At 46.2% G+C, this 24,105-nt stretch overlaps 2 protein-coding genes across 2 annotated transcripts in view; one reads left to right on the plus strand and one right to left on the minus strand.

Annotated features, from left to right (window-relative positions):
• Positions 1 to 17,378, minus strand: part of BTK (Bruton tyrosine kinase) — a 33,689-nt gene extending 16,311 nt beyond the window's left edge. Inside the window, exons 1-5 of the mRNA XM_051968137.1 lie at positions 17,239 to 17,378; positions 6,453 to 6,641; positions 5,828 to 5,926; positions 4,535 to 4,603; positions 2,122 to 2,203 (exon numbers count right to left, since the gene is read on the minus strand). Of these exons, the coding sequence (XP_051824097.1) occupies positions 2,122 to 2,203; positions 4,535 to 4,603; positions 5,828 to 5,926; positions 6,453 to 6,593 (391 nt within the window). The 5' untranslated portion in view covers positions 6,594 to 6,641; positions 17,239 to 17,378. The remainder of the gene's footprint in view (positions 1 to 2,121; positions 2,204 to 4,534; positions 4,604 to 5,827; positions 5,927 to 6,452; positions 6,642 to 17,238) is intronic.
• RPL36A (ribosomal protein L36a) lies at positions 16,646 to 23,980 on the plus strand. Its single transcript, XM_051969178.1, has 7 exons — positions 16,646 to 16,736; positions 16,827 to 16,921; positions 21,189 to 21,296; positions 22,000 to 22,105; positions 22,301 to 22,368; positions 22,630 to 22,752; positions 23,151 to 23,980. Exons 1-7 carry the CDS (start codon positions 16,646 to 16,648, stop codon positions 23,169 to 23,171), a joined length of 612 nt encoding a protein of 203 aa, XP_051825138.1. The 3' UTR covers positions 23,172 to 23,980.
• Positions 23,981 to 24,105: the final 125 nt, after the last annotated feature.

Raw genomic sequence — 24,105 nt, forward strand, 5'->3', positions numbered from 1 at the left:
AGGTTGCTTTTATCTCCAGAAGATAGGAAGAATCTAAGAGACTGAAATAGAGGGAAGTCTGTCAAAAATCTGGTGGGTATTCCAGAGGGTTCAGTGAAAAGGCTAACATATAGAAGTAGAGCCACTGAAAAGAGGGAGGGGTTTGAGGACGGGAAGGGGAAAAGAAATGTTTGTCTCCCAGTGGGTCACAGGGATCCGGGGAGCAGGAGGTAGGGGTAGGGTTAGCTATAGGACTATAGGGGGAGTGCTGGCTACAGAGAAATTCATTAAGACTACTTCAGGTCTGGGGTTCTAACCGGAATGTTGTGAAAGCTGTACCTTCAACAGATCGGCAAGGATGGAAAGAGTGGTGGAGGGGACTATGGGAAAAGAGACCCAATAATACCTACTTAGACCTATTCTTTGGTCCAATCATATGATAAATCACTTTGCAAATAAGGGGTTCAAGTGACTCGATTGTTCATACCCTCTGACCAAGAGACTCCCCTAAGGGAGTCAGTGCACTCCCACAACTAGGAAATGGCTGAACGAATTGGTGTATAGAAAGGTAATGGAATACCATTACCCCCTAAGAAATGGTGGATAATGGAGTACTCAGAGAAATGTGGAAAGATGTCTACAAATGGAGTGAAATCAGCAATCGGGAAAATGTTATAAAAAATGACACAGCAATGGGAATGAAAGAGAGCACAAAGAAGCTGAGCCCTGGGTAATGCTAATGACTGGGGTGGGGTGGGGAGGGGGCTTGCAGAAGAGAAGAGGAGCCCCTTCTGAGGTAGAGGGCTACAGCTACGGAATGGTGCATGTATGATCGGAAAAGATTGATGTGTTGATTTTTTAATTTGTCACGAGGGGAAGGCTTTCGGGGGTGGGGGCATAAGGTCCAGAAATGAGGAGAGAACAATAAATCTACAAAAAGACCTCTGTTGTGATGGGGTGTGCTTCTGCAGACCTCCTCCTCCCAGATGGAGCCCCTGCCCTCTAGACCACTGGCACCAACTATACGTGGGACAACTAGATGGCTCAGCGGTTAGAGCTCGGGCCTGCGGTCAGAAAAGCCTGAGTTCAAATCCAGCCTCGGACACTTAATGACTTTGTTACCCTGGGTGAGACCCTTAACCTGTTCACCTTAATCTACTCGAAAGAATAGCAAATCAATCCATTATCTTTGTCAAGAAAACTCCATGAACAGTAGGATCCGTGGGTCACGGACAGTCAGCCATGACTGAACAACAATATATTTGGAGCTTTAGGGCTGGGCAGGGGGCGGTGAGAACCAGGCAAATGTGTCCCAAGAAGAGGGCAAAGTTGGCGTGGTTTGTGAAGTCGCCACATGAGAATCGTTATGTTTATGAGGACAAGTGACTGTCATGCAATAAACCAACCATAGATTATCAGCCTGCCATCCTTCCTGTTTCTCTAGGCAACCTTTCCTGATGGCACTTCAGCCCGTTAATCTCTCAGTCCCTAACAGCCACATAGCTATATATATACAAGTATACGTGCACGCAAGCATCCTGTGGAAGTTTCTTCCAAGCTGCACCCGGGGTCAAATTGGGACAAAAGGCAGAAACTCAGGGTCTGAGTGAATCCGGACCCTTGGAAAGTCTGGAATGCACAAGGAACTTCCGAGATGAAGCCCCCTCACTTCCTCCTCTGTAGTGCAGAGATCCAGCAAGGTGAGAGCTCTCAGCCTCACTCTAACCTGGGCCACCTGTGTGTTCTTGAGCTAGTTCCTTTCCCTCTCTGGGCCTGTTTCCTTCTCTCTAAAATGAGGTGACCTTGAAGGGTTCTCCCAGCTCTAGAGGCCATGATCGTGAGAGGATAACCATGTGAAATACTAACAAACACATGACTGTGGCAGTTGCTGGCAAGAAAGGGCGAAGGCCCAGTCTCTGTTAGCATGAAGTGTCGGCGGAGGGGCAGAGTGAAGCGGGTGCCCCAAGAGAATGGGGCCAGCTTTGCCTATTCGCTCGTTCCTGGCATCGTCTTCCAGGGGACTGTTTGGAACCTCTCGATTGTGACCAACGTGGAGGACTTCATAAGGATGTTTCCAAATGGCCTAAGGAGTTTTGTTTTCAAAGGAAAACATCCTTTGTTGGTTTTCCAAATGAGCCTCACCATTTTTGAGCTGGTGAATCCAGCGCTTCCTCAGTTCTTCGGTTGGGGAGAAGACGTAGAGAGGGCCTTCATCATACACCACCTGGGAAAGGACCAGAGCCACAATGGTGAGACCTCAGAGCAAAGCAGGAAGGACAGGCAACGGAAGACCTAAACATGGGGATAATCCGTGGGACCCAGGGTGTGCAGCCCATGGAATGGACTCGGGTGGCCAGGAGATGCGAGAACTCTCGCTACATGATTCTAGGTTTGCAAGGTCTACAGTTTTCAGTAACAATAGCCAACACTTAGAGCTTTGAGGTTTGCAACTGTGTGTGTGTGAGATCGATTGATCGCCACAATCACCCTGGGAGGGAGGTCCTATCATTATCCTCATTTTACAGAGGAGGGAACTGAGGCTGAGAGACTAGATAATTTGCCCAGGATCACACATCTAGTAAATGCCCATGGATCACCAAGCATTTATTAAGGATCTTATGCCAGCCATGGGAATACAAATGAAATAATCTGTATTGTCTCAAAGCTTCCATTCTAGATTTCTATTCTAGGTTTCCAAATGATCCCAGGGCCTCCACATAAGTGGCTTAGTTTCAGCATAGCTTGGGATCATAATGTTTACCCTTGTGATGGTAGGAGTCGCCCCAGCCTGGGCCCTGATGTTTTGGAATCGTGAGTCATGGATTTCGAGCTGGAAGGGAGCTTAGGCCTCTCTCAATTTAGAGATAAGAAATATCTCTCTAATACAGAACCCTAGAGGTTAGGGGTTTGGCCCAAGTTCACCAAGTAGGGGTGTCAGAATTCAAATCCGGGGCCCCTTTTTTTCTCAGCACTGCCCATACTGCCCCTTTCTTTTTATCTGATTTTTAAATCTTGAACTCAGGGGAGATGAATGGAGATCATGATTAGAAGGAACTATCCATAGCCTTGGCTCTCAGTAGAAAATGTTTATTCCTAAAGTAATTCCTTCCTATTGGTGTCCACCAAGTGGCATGAATGTAATCAGGACAAGAAATATATTGTCATTTAAAGGTGAGTAAAGGGCCAGCTAGGTGGTGAAGGGATAGAGGACTGGGCCTAGAGTCAGAAAGATGTGACTGCAAATCTGGCCTCAGACACTTCTTAGCTGTGTGACTGGGCAAGTCACTTCCCCCTGTTTGCCTCAGTTTCCTCATGTGTAAAACGAGCTGGAGAAGGAAATAGCTAACCACTCCAGTGTCCCTGCCAAGAAAACACCAAATAGGGACACAAAGAGTGGGACAAGACTGAAAGACAACAACAATGAAAGTAAATCACAATTGGGAAGATAAACCAGTTGTCAAATAGATCCCCGCAAACTTCTTAAGGCTCCATCCCCCATAAGGCCCAGATGCCAGGTGCTGTGGGAGAAATGGCCCAAGAATAAAACCGGGGGGAGCCAGGGAGCTGGGGAGCGTCACATGCTGAATTTGGAAATCAGGAAGATGATTTCAGGGTCACTGTTCCTTTGTATTCTTCAAACTGCCTGTCTCCATGAGCACTTTGAGGGGAGAAGACAGCAGGAAGAAAGACCCCATTTAAAAAGGCTCAAGAAAGGGAACGAGGGGCCTTAATTTATGCTGGCTTTGTTAGCAGACTTTTGCTGTGCTCCTGTAACCATGACTGAGAGGCCCCCTTCCCCCTTGCCTGGCTTCCCCCGCCCCCTTCCCCTCACCCACTTCAACTTCCCTGGCCCCCCTTTGCCCCACCCCTTCTCCCTCCCTTCCCCCCTCTCCTCCCGGCGCCCCCCCTTTCCTCCTTGCCTGGCCTGCTCCCCCCTCCCCCTCCTCCTGGGGGGCACTTCCGGTTCCTTCTCTGCCTTTCAGAGCCTTAGAGGCTGCTGTGTTTCTGCTTACAGAACAAAGGAAAGCCAAGTCCACGAAAACAAATCATCGTGGGGCCTTTTTACTGTGTCCAGCTTAGTCTGTGCTCTGTGCTTGCCAGTCCAGGGATAACACCGAAAAGGGGCCTTAAATGGTAAAGCCAATGGCACCCCCTCTTTGAATGTTAAACCCCTAGCCTTAGTCCACTTGCTCATCTCCCAAGTTCACCAAAGCAGCAACAGAGAGAGGCGATTCTGAAAAGAACTGAAATTTTCAGTCAACAGACCCCACAGCTTCCCCAGATCAGTGATTAGAGCCAGGGAGCACTGTTAGTGATTTCATTAAAAGCTGTCTTCCTCTGCAGCCTTTTCCTCACTGCCAAGCAGAAACTCAAGGTGCTGCCATCAGTAAGGGTAAAATCATGCAGACCACGATCCTTAGCCTGGGCAGGTCTTATCGCTCACCCTGAATCGCAGGGCCCCCTGCCATCTCTGCTCCCTGGGGATCTGTAAAAGGATGCCCACTAAGATCCCTTTCAGGCAGACCACGGTGTAGTTAGGGGGAAGAGGATTTACCTGAAAGGGGTAGGGGAATCTCTCGATGATAGAGATCTGCTCCATCTCACTGGCCTCTTCCCCCTTTCTCTGTATGAAAAAGAGATAGAGGGCAGGCCCTCAGTTGGCAGTCGTACGAGGCTTTGACTTAAAGGCAAAGTCAGGTCTTAGTGGTCCCCACCTGCAACCTTGCCACAGGGGCACCAACCCACAGGACTCCACACAGCCAGTTTCTCAGGTTCTTTGCTGTGTATCCAGACTCAGAATCATGAAAGGGGAACAGACAAGGCCACATGGTGAGCTGCATCCAAGCTAGCTGAGGATGGGCACCCCCAGAGATCCAAGAACTAGGCCTTAAATTCAGTCTCTAGTAGATAGATATAAGAGTGTGTTCTCTGAGGCACTTGGGGGAAAGGATCTCCTGGCATCCAGCTAGAACAAGACCTCCCCATGCTGAAAGTGGGTTTGAGATCCTCAGTTCTGGGATATAGGAAAGGAGGTGGGGTGGAATATTTCTCCCCACAGTTGCAGTCCCAGGCTCAGTTGCATGCAGCTCCACAATGCCCTAGACCTTAAATATCATATTCCATCTACCAGAAATACTCTAAGAAGCCATGGGATATACAGCCAGAGTCAGGAAGGCTACATACTGGCTGCATGACCTTCGCTCCTTAAGGGCAAGGTTCAAAAAATAGAAGTTTCCTAACCGATGACAATCTGTTAGTTTGGGGGAGTTCTCTCACCAGGAGGTCCCTACACTGAACACGTCACAGATCTGGTTCAAATACTCTAAAGCAGAGATGTCAACCATACTGACAGACCCATAGCAATCCCCAAGAGGGCCTGAAGCAGATTGAAGTGTCTTTGGGAAATGTATAACAAGATAAATAAACATACAGTAGGACCTAGATAATGTTAATTTGTGGTTTTTTGTAAGTTTGGTAGTGCCCACAGAGATCCTTACTTATTGTTCAGTGGCCACTTTTTGAGCCTGATACCACTGGGCTGTACCATCTAAATATGATGACATTGGTAGTAGAGAACAAAGATAACAACCACGTTATGAAACTTTATAGTTTGTAGCGAAAGAGATACTGTATATCCTAAAAACGTTTGTTGAACTGAATTTGTCTCTCTATTTTGGGAGGATATGTCACCCAGATGTGGCGGTATCACAACATAATTTATTTTAATTGCACTCATATTGTACATGGGGGTGAAGGTGGCCTCTGCTTAATGATAGGATCGGATTAAAATACTGCAGCTCATTTGAACAACAGAGGTGGGTAGATAACAAAGGTGACCTGTTCTTACCGGGATCTGCCTCTCAGGGGGAGGATTTTTTTCAGGAACCACTGTTTCAACACAGGTGATCTTCTCCACATCTACCGACCCCTTTTTACTCCCTCGTCTCTGAGAGAGAAAACAAAGAAGTTTGCGAAGTGGGGTTACTGAGAGTGATTAGGCAACAGAAATGATTGGGTTGTGTTATCTGAATTTCATTTTTTGTGCTTATGTTCTGGGAAGGAATACATGAATGAAAAAGCATTCATTAAGCAAAATCATATGGAAAATGCTGGAGGCCCAAAGAAAAAAGCAATCCAATCCTTGTTCTTGAGGCACTCCCATTATGACAGAAGGTAACACATCCAGCTCTTGGCCTTCGCCATTTGTATCGTCAACAATACTTAGGAAACGCCTAGTGAGAGACAGTTTGGTCTAGTGGTTAGATTGCTGAAACTGCAGTCAAAAGACAGGGTTCATATACTGCTCCTGATACCCAGTCAACATGTGACATGTTTGTAAGCTTTGGTTTCCCCCTCTGTAAAATAAGGCAAATATAGTCATAGTCCTTTTCTCACCGGGTGTGAGCTAAATGGATGGAAAGCATTTTGCAAACTCCAACAGACCCTCCTCAGCTGTCTTACAGCACACTTACCCCACGCTCAAAGTCATACTCATAATAAGAGAGTTTCTGAACGGTCAAGAGAAAGAGTCGTTTCTTAAAATTCAGAGGGGAGGTCTTCTTTTTCTGTTGTGATCGCTTCAGGAAGATGCTTTCTAGGATTACTGCAGCCATGTCTTCTCCTCTTTTGTCCTCTCCTTTCTTTTTCCTCACCTGTGGGCACTAGAAACAGAAATAAGTGGTGAGCACCCAGTAGACTACCAACTGGCCTCCCTTCATCCTTAGCCCACCTCAAGAAGCCCTGTTTTCAACAGTAATACCACCACGGGGCTCTTTCACTGATCCCCTCTTGCTACAGCACCTAGATACCGAAGCAAATCCTAGGGAAAGGAAATTTTGAGGTAAACTCTCCTACCAGGAGGAGGCTCTGTTAGACTGAGTCATTGTAATAATCAATTATCTTGGATACTGAATCTACTTGTTGGCTCTCCAGGTACCAAAGAAGCAGACCTGCATCAGCACCAACAAGACCCATTTTATATTGAGTATGAATAAATATAGGTCCTGTGCAGCTGTTGATCCTATTGGTCACCTTGCCCCTGCCAAGAGATCAGGAATTTAATACAGGGGCTGGTTGGGTAAGTCCAAGTTTCCTAGACAGTATTTTTTTTTTTTTTTTTTTTTTGCCAAAGCGAAGGGTTTGCTTTTTTTTTTTTAGTTTATACATATACATTTTTTTACATATTTTCATATGTCATCTTAGAAAAGAAAAATCAGAAGAAAAGGGAAAAAACACAAGAAAGGAAAAAAGGTAATAAAAAAGGTAAAAAATACCTTTCTGCATTCAGTTTCCATCATTCTCTCTCTGGATGCGCATGGCTTTTTCCATCCCAAGTTTATAGGATCTACCTTGGATTACTGAATTGCTGAGAAGAGCTAAGTCACCCAAGCTTGCTATTACTGTATACAATGTTTTCCTGGTTCTGCATGCTTCCCTCTGCATCAGTTCATACAAATCTTTCCAGGCTTTTCTGAAGTCAGCCTGTTCATCATTTCTTATAGAACAATAATATTCCATTACTTTCATATACCACAACTTGTTCATTCCCCAGTTGGTGGGTATCCATTCATTTTCTAATTCTTTGCCACAAACAGAGCTACTACAGACTTTTTTTTTTTTTGCACCTGTCAGTCTTTCTCTCTCTTTTATGATCCTTTTGGGATACAGACCCAGTAGACACATTGCCGGATTAAAGGGCATGTGGTTGAATAGCCCTTTGGGCATAGTTTCAAATTATGCTCCAGAATAGTTGAACTAGATAGTATATTTAATTATTTTCATGCGGCATCCCACTGGAGTCTGTAGCCCAGGAGGATTTGGGGAAGATGAGAGGAACATTCCTATGGATGGCAGCTATAAGGTGATGCTGCAGTGGATAGAGCACCAGCCTAGTGTCAAGAAGACCTGAATTCAAATTCTACCTCAGACACTTACTAGCTATGTGACCCTGGGCAGGTCACTTCACCCTGTTTGCTTTAGTTTGCTCGTCTGTAAAACGAACCAGAGAAGGAAATTGCAAGCCACTTCAGAATCTCTGCTGAGAAAACCCCAAATGGGGTCACAAAGAATTGGACTTGTCTCAGCACAGTAGGATTGATCCAGCCTGAGCTGAAGGAAAGAAAATGAAAACTCTGAAATTTTGCTGGGGATGAGGATGTAAGATTTTATTCTTGGAACCATACATGGTGACCAGTTTTAGCAACAATAAGAACAGTGATAGCGTGCTAACTGCAAAATATAAAGATCACATTACTGCCTCGGCGTGATGGTAATTCCCTGCTTTGATCCTATCGTACATCTCAGATATATGAGCCATGTATGACCAGGAAATAACTTAGTGATTCTCCAGATAGGGAGATATTACTTATGACTCTTTTGGAGAAATGAACTGAGCTAGAGAATGGTGACAAAAGGTGAAAAGTGACTTGTCCTCAGATCCAGGAATAAATTTAATTTTAAGAAAACAATGCTTTTCAAAAAGACATTATTATTTTAAGATTTATGGATGCCTTTTACTTTTATATTTCAGTCATTTCCAGATGTAGCCTTCCCATTTTGTACAGTAAGACTTCTCATATATCAATGGAAAACTTTCAAACATCACCATCCAGCAACAGTGCATGTAACCTTGTGCATCCATGGGCCCCAACCTCTCCACAAAAGAAAGGAGGTGTTTTTCTTCTTTCTTCTTAGGGGCCAAGACTAGACATCACAGCTTTTGTTCTTTTCACCAAGCAATGCCTTTTGCCTATCGCTCACATTAAACATATAAGACATGCTCTATTATTGATTCTGAAACACTAAAGTTTCCATTAGAAAGATGAAGGAGAAAAGCATCATGGCAAGAGTAAATAAGTGCTACACATTGGTTGGTTTTTAACTGACCTCCCTCCCTGTAATGGCAGAATAGTAGCAGGATCATAGATTTAGAACTGGAAAGAACCTCAAGCATCATCCAGTCCAATCCTCTCATTTTACAGAGGAAGAAACTGAGGCCCTAGGAGTTCAAGTGACTTGCCCAAGATGGCATATAGAGTAAGTGGTAGGGCTGAGATTCCATTTCAGGTCCCTGGGTTGCAGGGTCAGTGTTCTTTTCACCAGATCATTCTGGCTCCAATGTCTGGTCTCATTAAAGTTGGCCCCTTATTCCGGCTTGGATCCTGATTCAGCTACCTAATTAATTTAGCTATCCTTCCAATTTCACATCACCTGCAAATCAGAAAAGCAGACCACTTAGATCTTTAATTAAGCCGTCAGCTTAAAAATAGCACATATATTACTGGTCTTCTCAAGGGCTGGGGCCGGATGAGAGAGAGGGAGAAAAATTGCAAGTCACAATTTTTCAAAATGAGTGTTAAACATTTTTTAATGTAATTGGGAGATATTTAATGAAATGACTAAAAAAAATTCTATTTTTGAAAGTTCTTGGGGAGTGGGGGGAAGGGAATATCAACCGGAACAGGGCTAATCAAGAACATAGTCTGAAAGCACACCGCTAGAGACTTTTTTTTTCCAAGTTGACATCCATCCAATAATCAGGATACTCTTTAAGATACAGTTGCCCAAGAACAAATCTCGCTCTTTGTTTCCCTTCTCTCTGCTGATTATCTAGATTTTTCCTGTGGCCTCATAAGTAGGCAGAACCTGCCACAGCTAGACCTGGGAGACAAAGGGGAATAGCTGCTGGGTGAGGCCTTGAGATGCTCACATAGTAACCTCAGAACTCCATAGCAACCTGTGATTTACCTAAGGGAACAAAGAATGAGGCGACCATTCAAAACAGCAGGCTCTAATAAGCAGTGTGATTGTGTGGGGGAGGTGGAGAGAGCATCGAATTTGGAGTCCAAGGACATACATTCAAATCCTGGTTCTGCTACTTTTTGGCCAAGTGACCTTGGACTAGGCACTTCCTTCTCTGGGCTCAACTTCCTCATCTGAGGAATGGCCTCAATGAGGGGAATGGCCTCCAAGATCCTAGGTAGCTCCAAATCTATGACCCTCTGATCATGTCTTCTTAGCTTTATCATGCTATACCTCGTGCCTCTGGCAACGATGTGACCTTGGGGTCTCTACACGATGTCAGCAAGTCACTGGGCAAGTCACTTAACCCCAACTGTCTCAGAAAAAAAAGGAAAAAAAGGAAAAGAAAAAGAAAAGAAAAGAAAAAAGAAATTCTCTGATCACGGCAATCTGTGAAACATGGGCAACCCGACCCATGTTCACCAAAAGAAACCCTCGATCTCAGGGCTGGATGGGACCTCAAAGACTATCTTGTCCAACCTTTACCCGAAGCATGAATTCCATCTTCAAGGTCCCTTACAAATGGCTCTCAGTCCCAGTGATTGGGAGTTCAGTGCTTCAAAAAGGAGTCAGTTCCTTCTGGGCAATAGCTCTAATTGTTAAGTTTGTCTTTATGCTGAGTCAAAACCTGAGAATTGTTATAATAACCTCTAGGGGACCTAAAAAACCTCTTACTCGGTCTCCCTTCCTCTAGGCTTTCTTCTGAACGTTCCTTTGGGCCACTGTGAGAAGCATCTCCTTTAAAATATCACTTTTCAAATGTCATTCCTCAGCCCAACATTATATGTACTAACTTCCCACGGCTTCTGAGATCAAGGGGAGGCTTGCCCTAGGTTTTCCAACTTGAAGACTGTACCCAACTCCCCCAGGAGGCATCTTCCATTACCATCATTGTGAATGGAGAGGCTTTGAAAGGGACATCTACTCCCTTCTAACATATGTCTTTTGTGCCTTCCTAATGTGGCTTTTTATTTGAATGCATTTCCACAGTCCTGGAATGAACGCTCAGTCGGCAGACAAAATGTTCCACGCTAGCCGAGCTCACTGGTTGCAGCGAGGGAAACCCTGTTCTTTTTTTGTTCTCTTCCATGGTCCTGCCCTTCGGGATGCTCCATTGTGAAGATTAATGGATTTCTAAAAGTGCTTGGTCAGGGGTAGAGAAGGTAGCTGATGTACTAAAGTGGACCTGAAACAATTTCCTATTAGCTCCTGGGAGAAACTCCTGAAATCAGGCTTGGGGATTCCCTGATCTTATAACCTAGAGGATACCCAGGTGTCTCTGCAGAGATTCTCTGGTGGCTACTCAGTTCACCAAGGCTTGGTGGGCTTGTAAGAAGGCCAGATACAGCCCCACTGAGGCCTAGAGAAGACTGAGAGTTAAGGACAGAGCCAGCGATGGAGGGAAGGCCTCAGGGCTGACCCTGAAGTTCATCAAACTTGTGGCCTGACTGACCAGAAGTTGTTCTCTAGCATTCTAGAGGGCACATCAGGGCTCAGAAGATGACTCCATCCCAGTCTCCGAAGGTCTTTGGGATATTGCTCTATCACTGGCAGTGTTTCACAGGTTTCTTCTGTGGCTTTGGGAGTTTCTGGACCACCGGGGAGTTTTTTCCCTCTGTATCTCGCTTGGGGAGATGAGTTCCTCCAGTGCAGTGAGGGTACTGCCAGGTAGCTAATTTGTCAGTTTTGCATGTGGCAGCAGAGGGGATTAGTCACCCACGAACCTGAAATGGAGTGCTCCTCTTTGCTCTGGAGTGGCACTCTGGCTCCAGGTTTTTCTGGCTCCATTTTGATTGGACCATGTGGTTCTTAATTCAGCTTTAGTGTGCCTGGCTTCCTCCTGTGCCTCTTGTACCTGCCTGTCCTTGGCATCATGTCTTAGTGTTTCTGTACTGTTTTCACTCGAGTGCTCTCTCCAGCATCTCCAGTCTCTCCTTTGCCACTGACTTCTTCTCATTTACCTACAAACATGTCCAGTGTTGCCAGGTCCTAAAGTATTCCCTTTATCCTTCTGCCCCATCCACCACTACTCCACCCTCACCCTATCCCTGTGTCTGTCTGTCTGTCTAGCTTTCCTTTTCTGGCTTAGAGAGATCATATTCCCCTAGTTATCTATCGTTCCATCTCGGCCTCTTTCCCTGACTCTTCCTCCTTTATTCCAATACCTTGACTTGGATGCTCTCAAAGATCTTGTCTTTGGTCCTCTTTCTTCTCTTTTCTTTCTCTTTCCTCTGCTCCATAGACTCATTTATTCCTAAAGCTTCAACTACTATTTCTAAAGAGATGACTTCTTACTTTGATGTGCTAATAAATGTCTAACAACCAGATCTCAGAAAAAAGATACCCAGGACACGTTTTAGAGTTTAACCTGCATTATAAATGCTTTCTTAAGTCCAGACAATCAACAAAATAATCAACCAAGCCCTGCTTTACAGCATTTGCTCTCCAAAGCCAGTTCAAGCTGGCTTGAGCAAAGCCATGTTCTCAGCCCTTCTCTTCTGAGCTCCAGAGTCACAATTCCAGCTGTCTCCAGGATATTTCTATCTGGATGTCCTGCCAGCACATCAGACTCACCATAGCCACATATGAGGGAGCTATAGGAAGTTGTGCCACAGCAGCCGCAGTGATGGCAGAAGAAATGAGGGACTCCTCTGACTTTTGCCAATGTCCACGGTGTTTTTTGATTCACTCTTCTCCTGTCTGTTTCCGCTGTCTGCACCTTAGCACAGACCTTCATAACCACTCACCTAAACCATGCAACAGACTCCTTACAAAAAGATTCTTTACTTTTTCCCCACACTGATCCATCCTTCATTTCCATGGTATGAATGAGCTCCTCATGCATAGATTTGCTCATCTAACTCTGCTGTTCAAAACCCCAAAATGGTGAGTGGTTCCATGGGACCTACTGATAAAGCTCAAACTCCTCTGCTCATCATTTGAGGTCTTTGCCCAGCTGGTTCCAGGGACCTCTCCAGCTTTCGAATGCTACTACCTGCTCTACTATCTACCCTACCATCATGTTCCACCTACTGTATACTCCAGTTGAACCAGACTCCTCTGTCCAAGAGATGTAACCCACTTGAGGGGAGAAAATTTATTCTGACTTTGTACCCCGGTGGGTCTTGCATGCTGCTTGACACAGAGGAAGAACTTAAGCAGTGCTTTGGGATTAAATTCTTGTCAGAATTCCTCCTGTGTTTGCTCATCTTTGATTTTATTTATGCTGTTCCTTGGAATGTCTTCCATCCTCCTCTTCACCTGTTGAATTGCCTTCCCATCCCCAACAGGTCAACTCAATTCAGCTCAAATGCTACTTCCCTCATGAAGCCTTTCTCCCTTCAGACCTCAGAGCTCTTTCTTTGTTCCACATCTCAGAAAGTATTTCTAGGCTCAGGAAAGAGTGTGAAAGTGAGTGAGAAAGGACCCCAGAGAGCCAAGAGATCCTCTCAGATGACAAGATGAAAGCTTTAAGAGGTTAATGACCTTCTTAAAGTTTCATGGTCAGTAAAGAGTCGAGCCAGGATCTCCGGATTGGCAATTCCACCGCTCTTTCCTCTCTGCTGCACTGCCTCTCATCACGTCTTACTTAGTATCTTGGAGTGCAAGGCGGCATAAAAATTGGCGTTTGCATCATAGCCTCCTATTGAACTGGAAGCTCTAAGAGGGTAGGGATCTTGTCTTATCTAAATGTTGTGTCACTCCCGGCTCCCACCTGGGGGCCCTGCACACAGCAGGAACTTAATACGTGCTTGTTGTAAGTTGACCTGTCCATGCTTCTCTGCCATGGCACTGGCTCACGTGTCTGGGTTTGCACCCCTTCAAACCTCCAACTTCTAGTGCTCAGACTCTTTTCTATCCAGAAATGTAGGCATGTGGGGGGTGAGCCCCACCCAACACACTAGTTTATTATTTCTGGGGGCCACACAGTATGACTAAGCTGAGCCGTCACTGGCCACTATCAGTCAGGATCCTGGGCATCTGGGAGAGCATATGCTGGGAGGAAGGGTCCAGCCCCTGCTCTTTGAAAGCCTGCCTTCCCTTCCTGGCTTCCTTCCTTCTTGCCCCCTTCACTGCATTTTCAGCTTCACTGAAACTGAAAGCCCCATGGGGCCCAATGGTATCTTGGTTCTGCCTGAATTCCTCAGCAATCGGATTTGCATAACTGAGAGGCCTCCCCAGGACATGTGTCAGGTTGGTGAGCTATCTCCTGAAGCTTCTCCCTCAGGGAGGACTCACAGAAAGTCCTTACTCTCCTGCCTTCTTTCCCTTCCCAGCTCAGAGTCAAGAAGATGCTTGGGAACCACCGGAACACTGGCTTGGATAAGCAATATTGGCCCTTCTTCCCAAGTCTCTTCTTGGTATAGGTAGACTGCATTTAAAAAAAAAAACTGAGGAAATACACAATTGTGGATATACCAAATGAGGCCCATAAATTTTTTAAGGGACCTTAATACCCTCCGAAAAGGATAGCAAGATAAGTCCAGGACCACAAAGGATTTAGAAAAAATGAACAGAGGAACAACATGGACAGCCTTTGAGATCTGGATACAGGACTTTTAAGTGTAACAGAGAGATTAGAAAGCAAACCCTTTCTGGGAGGTTAAAATGTTCCAAAGAGCTTGGAGGATCTACAAAAGGGAAATAGAGGCAATATACGCTCAGTGTAAAGAGTCTGGCAACACTGTACAAGTATCCCTTTCTCGTAGAGGAGTTAAGCTTCCAAATAAAGCAGTTTCAGACATAATATTTTCCTGAGTTGGTGGCCCAGCAACTCACCTATAACTTCCAGGCTGAAGAGAGTTATTTGGGCCTTGAGAGGTGAAATTAGTTGGACACAGTCACATAGCCTATCAACACATGACACCCACCCCATAGCTGCATCTCACCAGGATCCATGTCGATCAGATAGTCAATATTATTTCAGAAAACTTTCTACCTGGTGTTCAATCTCTTATCACTTTTCTCCCCATTTCTTTCCTCCCCTTGTATCTACAGCACAGAGAGCAGGAATAATTAAGTCATTTTCCAGGTTTCAATTTGAATGTTCTAATAATGCTCAGTTGTGGTGCTATGACACTGCAGGAACCATTTCCCACCTCCAGTGGACACCACCCTCTCCATGAGACCCCTTAAATCTAGTATAAATTGTTTTCCTTTGATCTTCCTAACAACCAAGGGAATAAGGTACCAGAGACAAGATTTTTCCTATTTGTAGGTAAGGAAACAGGCTCAGAGAGGCAAAGGGATTTGGGCAGGGCTCCAAAGCTCATGGGTGGCAGCAGTGGGATGCTCACTGCAGGCATAGTGAGCTCCAAAGGAGATCTGGAGTTGGGAGCTAATTGCCTTTCTCTTGCTTGAGTGGCTTGGTAGGCAAGAACAAGGCATATGGGACAACCATCTCTATCCTGTAGGGCCCAAGCCTTTGGATGAGGCCCTTCAAGGAGACCGGGCAGCCCTGGTCACAGACATTCTAGCATGGTCTGTCAGCCCTGACTTACCCCCAGTCATACCTGCATGCATGTACACACACACACACACACACACACAGAGCCACACTGCAGGCATGTACACAATACAGAAACACGGTCACATGTGCACACATGTACATGAAGACACTTAATGTGTGCACATATACACAGCCACATACACATGCATGTATATACACGGCCACACTGCATGCACATACAGAAATACACAGTCACATACACATGCACACCCAGCTACGGTGTATCTATGTACACATATAATATACACACCCACACAGAGATGTGTACACACATGGTGACACATGTATGCATGTGCACACAGAATTATACACAGCCACACACATGCATATATACACACACCCAGAAAGACACGAGCCATATATGCATGTATGTAAACACAGAGAAATATGTCCAGCCACATGTGCAGGCATGTATACACACACATACACACACACACACACACACACACACACACACACACGGATTTAGAGAGAAAAAGGATCTTGGTAGTCAAGTCCAGCTCTCTCAAGTATATAACTCTAGGCCCGAAAGCTGGCAGGAAGCCTCAGGTGAAGGACCATGGGAGAGGCAGGTCATAGAACAAAGAGACAGATGCATATGTAGGCGGGTCAGGTGCTTTGCTGAGGCCCTCAGAGGTGGAATACTTTGGCCACAGTGAGCTAGGTAGTGAGTGGCAAAGCCAGCATTTGATCCCAGGCCTCAGACTTCAAATCCCCTGTTCCCCCACTAGATTGAAGGCCCTGATTAGGGTCAGCAACAGTGATGAGTGGCGATAGCTCAATAAGGCCCAGTAGAGCCAAGGAGAGGAGAGAAGGAAGGGGGAACAGGAGAAAGAGCAAGAAAAAGAGGAAGAAGGAGAAGTAACTCATGAGGAAAGGAATGGGAGAATGAAAAGAGGCACACATAAGATGTGGGATAGGAGAGAAAGGATTTCCAGTGATGCACATCTAACAACTCTCTGAGGGACACCGGCTGCTTTCCCTAGACGTAAAAAATCGGATTTTTAAAAAATCAAATATGAACATTAAATTGACTCTGACTGTGTTTTTGCCTTATACTTGCTTGTTGTGCCTTCATGGCATCTCAGGTAGATATCCCATAATTTCTAACTGTGCCTTGGCTACTTGTGGTCTCCCGATCATCCTAGAGTGGGACTTCCAGCTCATTCACATTCAGCTCAGAGGATTTTAAGACTACAGGACTGAATACTAGGTAGAACCATCAAGATCCCTTAATGGAATCCTCTTATTTTACATAAAGGGAAACTGAGCTTCAGAAGGATGAACTAGCTTGCCCGATATCTGGACCGAATGACTTCCCAAAGCACCTTTTAGCACAAAAGCTGGGCTTCCATCATGATGAATTTAGAGCTGGAAGTCAAAGCAGCTGCCTCCGGGGGTGATGGGCTCCCCTTTCCGGAGGCCATCAAAGGCTGGGGAGCCAATTGTAAGGAATGTGGTAAGGGGACTCGGCCGTTCTCTGACTGCATGGTCACACGGCCGAGCTGGGAATCAAAACTCTGCTTTTCACCTCCAGATCGGCTCACCGAGCCGCTGCCTTCTGAGGTCCACTCGAACGTTAAAGCAGAATTTGTGAAGGGGTCTCGAGACTACAGCCAGAAGGCCCTTGTGGTGCAGAGGCTAAGAATGGGAGAAGATCTGATTTGGACTGTGCTCGTGCTTCTTAGTGACCCCCAACTAATTCAGGGCCACCTGCTTGTTGGTCCTTCCTTTCACTTTCCTCTGTCCCTCCCTCAGATCATAACTGTTACCCCTCTTGGTCATCTAGCACTAAGTATCAGAACTCGGTGCTTTGAAGCTTCCCACCACCATCATCTACCTCCTGCTGCCATCTCAGACACCAGCCATGTTTTCTCCCATATGGCCCTGAGGGGGAAGGTACTCACTGCACTTCCCAGTCATTGCTGCTCCATTCGTTACTCACCCACCTCAGTACTGTCTTAATGCTGGCAGTTTCCCAGATGCATTAAGCTGCCCAGGCTTGGAAGGGGGGACTCGATCCTTGCAGAGACTGGCTCTGGAGACATATTCTTACAGTCCAGAGAGGAAGGACAGTGTGAGCAAACCCCACCCTTTCACAGCCACTCAGTTCCCCTTTTTTTGTTTCCTGACTTAAACCAATGTCTTTTTTTTTTCTTCTCCCTTCTCAGAGGCATGGTATCTTATTTCCCCTTCCATTTGCTTGGAACCCCCAACACTGCCACCATGAGTTGGGCTGGCAAAAAGCCCTCTCCGCCTACTTTGGTGTCACAGAGGCTCAGACCATAGCGCCTTGACCAAGCAGCCAGGCCATGAAGGTGGTTTCAAGATTGCAGGAATGGGCAGGCAGAGAGAAAGGAGAAATGCAGAAATGGGGGGGGGCAGGGCAGGGAGAGAGAGGCAGAGAGACGGGTCAAGCTCTTGGTGAAGAAGAGTTGTATTATACAACCTTTGGCCCTATGTGATGGAGGGGCTTGGAGATGAAACAACTGGAATGAAAGGGAGGGGTAGGGCAGAGGGGACAGAAAATGACAGAGCTAGAGATAGGAAGACTTCCTCTGTTGAGTCATTTTCTAAGAAAAAAATTTTTTTTCAACAGATAAAAATGTCAGAACATGAACCAGGGCACAAACTTGCACTCTTCCGTATTTTCCAGGGATGATGAATTTTTTTTCCCATTTAAGACCCTTACCATGAGACCGTGGCTTGAATTCTCTAGGGTTCTCTAATCCTGGAAAGCACACCTCCTGGGATCCAGTGGGGAGAACTTTTAGTCCTATCCCAACTGGCAGTAGCCAGTGGGCTGAGCGCCACTCCTGCCTCTGACCTGCCGCTTTACTACTCTCCATTGGGCATTCCAGGAAAGAACTAGATTCTCCCAGGAACTAGTTTGTGTTAACATATACGATCCCAAGAATCACAATCCTCGGGCAGCAGTTGGTGAGGGCATCAAGCTTTAGGCACTACATTGTAATGCTTGCTATATACCAGCATATCCTTAGTTGCCTGAACTCAGACTCTGATGTCTGATGGAAAAGATCTTCCTAGTTTCTGTTGGAAGTTCATTAAAATTACTGAAACTGTTTAAATGTCTCTTGGATGCTTTTCTTTATATTGCTGTCACCTCTGGCTCTCTCCCATGCCCGGAAGTCCCTGTAAACCTTTTCTAAACAGCTGAGTGAAATAATAGATATTGACCACTTCTGACAACATACGCCTCATCATCCGCCCATGATCCCCTACCTCTTTGCAAAGAGGACAACAGTCTAATTTGCTGCATTCCAAATCTGTCTTGGATACTTGCTAGTCATGTGACCCTTAGCGGGTCACTTTGGTTTCCTTATCTCTATTACGGAGATAATAATAGCACCTACCTTACAGGATCTCTGGTGAGGAAAAAAAGAGGTAATATATGTTTAGTGTTTTGCCAGCCTTAGTCCTCGGGAGTCAAGATTGGTCATTGGATTGATGTGAATTCTAACCGTCTATTGACTGAGTAACTGACTCTTACTTCTGCCTCAGTTCACCATGTCTTCCCAAGCTTCTCTGAAGCCTTTATGTGCCTCTCAAGATTCTGAAAGCAACAAAGTTGTCTTAACTGGATACATATTTTTTAAAAGTCTTTTTATTGGCCAAGTATTGGCCTGGCTGATTCTCACATTTGCTCAAGGTAGATGGATAAGTAAAAATAACTGACCTTTAAGTGGTGCTTTAAAGTTTGCAAAGAGTCAGTATAGTTACAAAAGTTATTATTATACTTATTTTACAGTCACGGAAACTGGCCGGGTAGCCAATAAGCATGAGAAGTTGTATTTCAGTTTGGAGCTTCAGATGTCTGCTCTATACTTGTCACTTGAATCTCACTCTGTCCAACGCTGTAAACAAAACGCTTATCTCAGCAAGGATGCATCTGATTAGAGAAAGGTTTGGAGAGCCTGACTGTTAATTTTGTTTCCTTCCAAGTAGTAAAGCACTGGATTGGGTACCTTCCGTGGTCTGTGTTTTCTAGACAAATTGACAGAGATGGGCTGGCTTGTCCTTTGTGCTGCTGGATTTCTTAGAACACACTTAACTTGAAGTGGTCATCACATGGGAGCATGCACTCAAAGGAAGCCAAAGTGGGGTTCTGGGATATTCTGTTTGATTACTGGCTGCTAGCCTTCAGCTTTCTGGGGAGACAGGGGGAAAAGGCAATGGAGACTTTCTCTTGGAAGGGATGATTTGCAGGTTACAGATGCTCCACGATTTCAGGTCGACCCCAAACTACAGGCATCTAATTTATTCAATCTAACCAAACCAATTCTGTAAATTCTGGTAGTTAGCCAAAAGCCCAGGGAATGAAAGGGGAGTGATTGCCCCCCTATACACTGGATATTTCAGCAGTGTTATTGAGTGACCAAGGTCTTGTGGCCTTCGGATCCTTTTGTATTGGACCAGGAAGATGGAGGGCCAGTCCCCCTGTGCCCCAGGGAACCGAGGATTTGGGGCTAGGAGGGTGATCATTCATATAGCCCCTTCATTTTACAGTTAGAGAAATGGAGGTCCAGAATGGGCCATGGAAGTAGGAAGTGGTAAGGTCAAGATTTGAGGTCATGTATTATTATCCAAAGAATTCAGAAATTAGCTCTCATTTGGTTGGCTCAATGTGGAATTTTGCACTTAAGAATAACAAACAAATAAATAATGAATAAATAAAAAATAAATAATGAGAAACAAACAATAAATAAAAAGTATCCCCCATCCTAGTGGAAAGAAAACTGGAATTGGTGTCAAAAAGCCTGGGTTCAAATCTATCCTTGTGTCATTGAGCAAGCTTCTTGGCCTCCCTGGGTCTGATTCCTTTTCTGTAAAATAAGTTCTGAGTAGATAACTTCCAAGGCTCTTCCAGCTCTGCCTCTGGTCCCCAGGATCCTATGTCTTTTTATGCCTCATCATGCCAGGAGGTGACTCAGCTTTGTAAGCACAGTATCTGCAAGCTGCAAATCGAATCAAGCTCAGACCAGCCCTTCTAAATTGGAAAGGCTTTGAGAGTGGGCCAAATGCTGGACTGTATACAATAGTGTCGATAATTTGCCATCTAGGTCAGCTAGGTGGGCTGGGAGTCTGGAAGGGCAGAGTTTAAATCTGGCCTCAGAGCCTTCCCAGCTGTGTGACCCGGGGCAAGTCGCTTCTTACTGTTTGCCTCAGTTTCCTCATCTGTCTAATGAACTGAAGCAGGAAATGGCAAGCCACTCCAGGATCTCTGTCAAGAAAACCCCTAACGGGGTCACAGAAAGTTGGGCACAACTAAAACGAGAGACCAGCAACAATGTGCAGGAAGGGGTCGGAAGACTTTTGAGCTCTAGAAAAGACAGAGTTTTCCTCGGAGAAGAGTTCTGAGGCAGTGGTTTCCTCAAATGAAAAACCAGGCACGTCTAGAATGCCTTCAATCGGACTTGGGGATCACGGGGCTCTGTGACTTTGGACAAGTGCTTTTATTTCTCCGGGCCTCAGTTTATTCGCCTGTCATAGGAGGGGGTTGATCATGGGTTTAGAGCTGGAAGGGAACTTAAGAGATGTCACGCAAAAATATCATTTCCTTCTGATCTTGTCTTATCTGAACGACGTCAAAGAGTCTAAACGTCTTCAAAGAGTCGGTCAGGCAAGGCGCGGGGGTGCTGTGGGGGAGTGTGTGGGAGGGGAGGAAGTCGGAGAAGGGGCGGGGCTATGAAGAGGGGGAGAGGCTATGAAGAGAGGGTGGGGCGAGCAAAGAAGGTACGAAGTCACACTTCTCAGGCAGTATGCGTCAGAGGCGGGCCTGATATGCCGCTCCGCCTCCTGACGTCAGGGCATGCGCGTAAGCCACCTCAGTCAAACCCCAGTCTTCCTCCGACGTTCTTCGAGGTCGGTCGTCTTCTAGAGCTCCTCGTTGTCCTCGGCCGAGCGCTCATTGGCGGGCGCTCGGCCGAGGGATCCCGGCTACCCGGCCGTCAGAGAAGCCCAGCAGGAAGCACAGCGCCACCCGTCGGTGAGTCCCCAGCGACCTCTGCCCCGCACCTTGCCATTGCCCATCCGGCCCCCTTCTGCCTTTGTCTCGTCTGGCGTGGCGTTCTGCGCAATGCCGAAAGTGCAATGCCTACCTCGGCCGCTAGGGGGCGCCCCCGCGCAGCGCCCCTCCTTGGGCTCGGAGAGCGTCTCCCATAAGCCCTTGCGACCCGCAGCCTCTTTTCTCTCCCCCCACTTCCGGCCACGTCGGCTTCTTCTCGGGTGACGACGCAACGGCGGCCATGGTGGGCGGCTGGGGAGGCGCGGGAATCCAGTTTAATCCTACCTCGTGGGAATCGGCCTGGAGGCCCGCTAGACGCCAGTGGCGCAGCGGAGCTTCGCACACCCGAGGAACCTGCCATTGCTGGGAAGCGCTCGAAGACGGGCTCCCTAGCGCTTCCAGCTGGGGGGTTGGGGGCGGGCCCGAACAAAGAAAACATGGCGGCCGGAGGGGCGTAGGGTGGGGCCGGGGCGGGCATTCTGACTCTGCCTCCCGAGGTCTGAGCTAGGCTGCCGGCCCCCGGCCTTTTTCCACTCAGGGGCCCCTCCGGCCGCGTTGGGGGCGGGGACGAGGGTGGAGACTGGGAGAGAAGGACTGGCGCTGACCGTCGAGCTCCGGCCGCTAGCAGGCGCCATCTTGAAAGGTCTTGGCCGTTGCCCGCTCACTTCACAGGCTTTTTTTCCAGGTGAACTTCCCCAGATTCCGCAGGAGTTACTGCAAAAGGTGCGGCCGGCACCAGCTTCACAGGGTGACGCAGTACAGGAGAGGCAAAGATTCCCCGGTCTCGCAGGGTAAGAGCAGCGGTCAGTGTGGGGAGGCCCAGCCGCCCTTAGCTTGATAATTGCAAGCGCTAATAGAAGACTCGAGGCCTTAGGTTGGAGCCCTCTTGGCCGAAAGCTGCTTAATCGGGGGAGGAAAGGCCTGCAAGGAGATGTTCACACCTCTTGCCACTGTGGACTTAGGAAAATTTTCTTTTCTTCCCTTAGGGACCAGGCGATACCTTCGGAAGCAGAGAGGCTATGGTGGTCAAACGAAACCAGTTTTCCGGAAAAAAGTGAGCATGACGTGGGGCAGAACTAGCCAAGGGAAGAGGGCATCTCTTCCTCAGATTTCTCAACACCCTGACTGTTGAGCCTTTTAAATATCCTCATTGGGGCAGCCCCCCTTTTGTGGCAAAGCTTCTGCTTCTAGTGTACTCTTCACACGATGGGATAGGTAAAGCTATCTCATGAAGGGAGCTGGTTTGTGTTCCGTGGTTTTTTTAATGGGGGAAAAAAAAAGGTTTGATTTGGTTAAATGTAATTTTTGTTTCCAGGCAAAGACCACAAAAAAGGTGGTGCTGAGACTTGAATGCATGGTACCCAACTGCAGATGCAAGAGATTGCTTGCCATTAAAAGGTGTAAGCACTTTGAAGTGGGAGGAGTTAAGAAGGTAAAGGTATGTTAACCTGGGGATTTAAACTGTCCTGTATGATTTCCTCTGACCTGCTGCCTTAATTGGGGGAGAGGAGATACAAGTTAACTTGCAAAATCTTGCCCTTGGGGAATCATTTATTTTTCAGGTGAGGGATTCTGCTAGTGCTGGCATGGCACCCCAAACCCGAGTTCAGATGTGTAACAGGTTTTAATAATGGTACCCTAGCTAGAGGCACTTAAATCTCAAGTTTGCCTCAAGTAAAGTCCCTGGAACTTAGCAGGTCTTCATTGGTGGATGGCCTCTTCCTATAAAAAGTTTTTCTCAGCCAGTCTAATAAAACTGGAGGTTTAAGAGCCCATGTTGGGTTTGGCCACCAGCAGCTTTCTAGTTGTATATTAATCCCTTTTCTTCTGTTACAGGGCCAGATGATCCAGTTCTGACTTCATCGTTGCTGTCTCAGTAGGAAAAAAACCATTCCATTCCATTCCTCGGTTTTGTATTTTCTGTCTTGGAAAGGAAGCGGCTTGGGTAAAAACAAGTCTTATATTTTGTGAAGCTTTTCCCCTGTAGGAAAAGTTTTGGAGGATGTGGCTGAATGTTGTAACTTTTAATCATCTACTTAATGAGGTTTGTATGGAGAGAAAGCCCAGCTGCACATTTCTGGGGGCTTTGGTTGTTAAGTACTGTGGTTAAAATGACAACTTAGATTCCTAGGCAAATTTGGGGGGAGGGAAATTAGGGAAAGAAAGTAATAAAAGATAGGGAGAGGTAGCCCCTGTTTTATAGGCTTTTAGCAAATCAAAAGTAATTTATCACCTTCAGGGCTTGCCCTTTTTTCAAAAAACCAATGAAATGGTTTCCCACCTCTGTTTAGATTGTTACTGGTCCTTGTGGAGTACTAATCAAATTGAATTATCTAGCCCTATTTTCAAAGTTTTAATGAAGTAACTTCCCATATCTGTTTGGATTGAGTTACTCCTTTATGGAGAACTATGTAATAGCACTTAAAATTACCTGACCATTATGTTTGGCTGTGGGAATGACAGCTGGTCAGACTTGGAGCAGTATAGAATGGAGGTCATTGTTTGTTTATTTTACATTGTTTTTTGTACTACATAAACCCACGTTAGACTTTACGCCCTCTCTAGGGCAGAATGTTTGTCTGTGTTGATCTGTGTATCTTGGCACAGTGCTCTGAGCACTGTTCCTTTCACACTAAAGGTGCTAAATAAATGTTGAGTCTTCCTAATGATGTGTGCCAGACCCTTTTGTTGAGGGGAAAATATATCTGGGGTGGGGGGATTATCACATAACTGAGTGCCCCCTGTGACTTTATGATTTATCCTCTGGGCCTTCCCTTAGATTTGTCATCAT

The sequence above is a fragment of the Antechinus flavipes genome, chromosome X, assembly GCF_016432865.1.
Source record: "Antechinus flavipes isolate AdamAnt ecotype Samford, QLD, Australia chromosome X, AdamAnt_v2, whole genome shotgun sequence".
NCBI lineage: Eukaryota > Metazoa > Chordata > Mammalia > Dasyuromorphia > Dasyuridae > Antechinus > Antechinus flavipes.

Bases quoted from the DNA above. Each gene is read 5' to 3' on its own strand.
- RPL36A (XM_051969178.1), top strand. From the start codon at position 16,646: ATGATGAATTTAGAGCTGGAAGTCAAAGCAGCTGCCTCCGGGGGTGAT. The intron at 16,922-21,188 runs GTGCAGAGGCTA...GTCGTCTTCTAG, and splicing joins ACAGCCAGAAGGCCCTTGTG to AGCTCCTCGTTGTCCTCGGC. The intron at 21,297-21,999 runs GTGAGTCCCCAG...CTTTTTTTCCAG, and splicing joins AAGCACAGCGCCACCCGTCG to GTGAACTTCCCCAGATTCCG.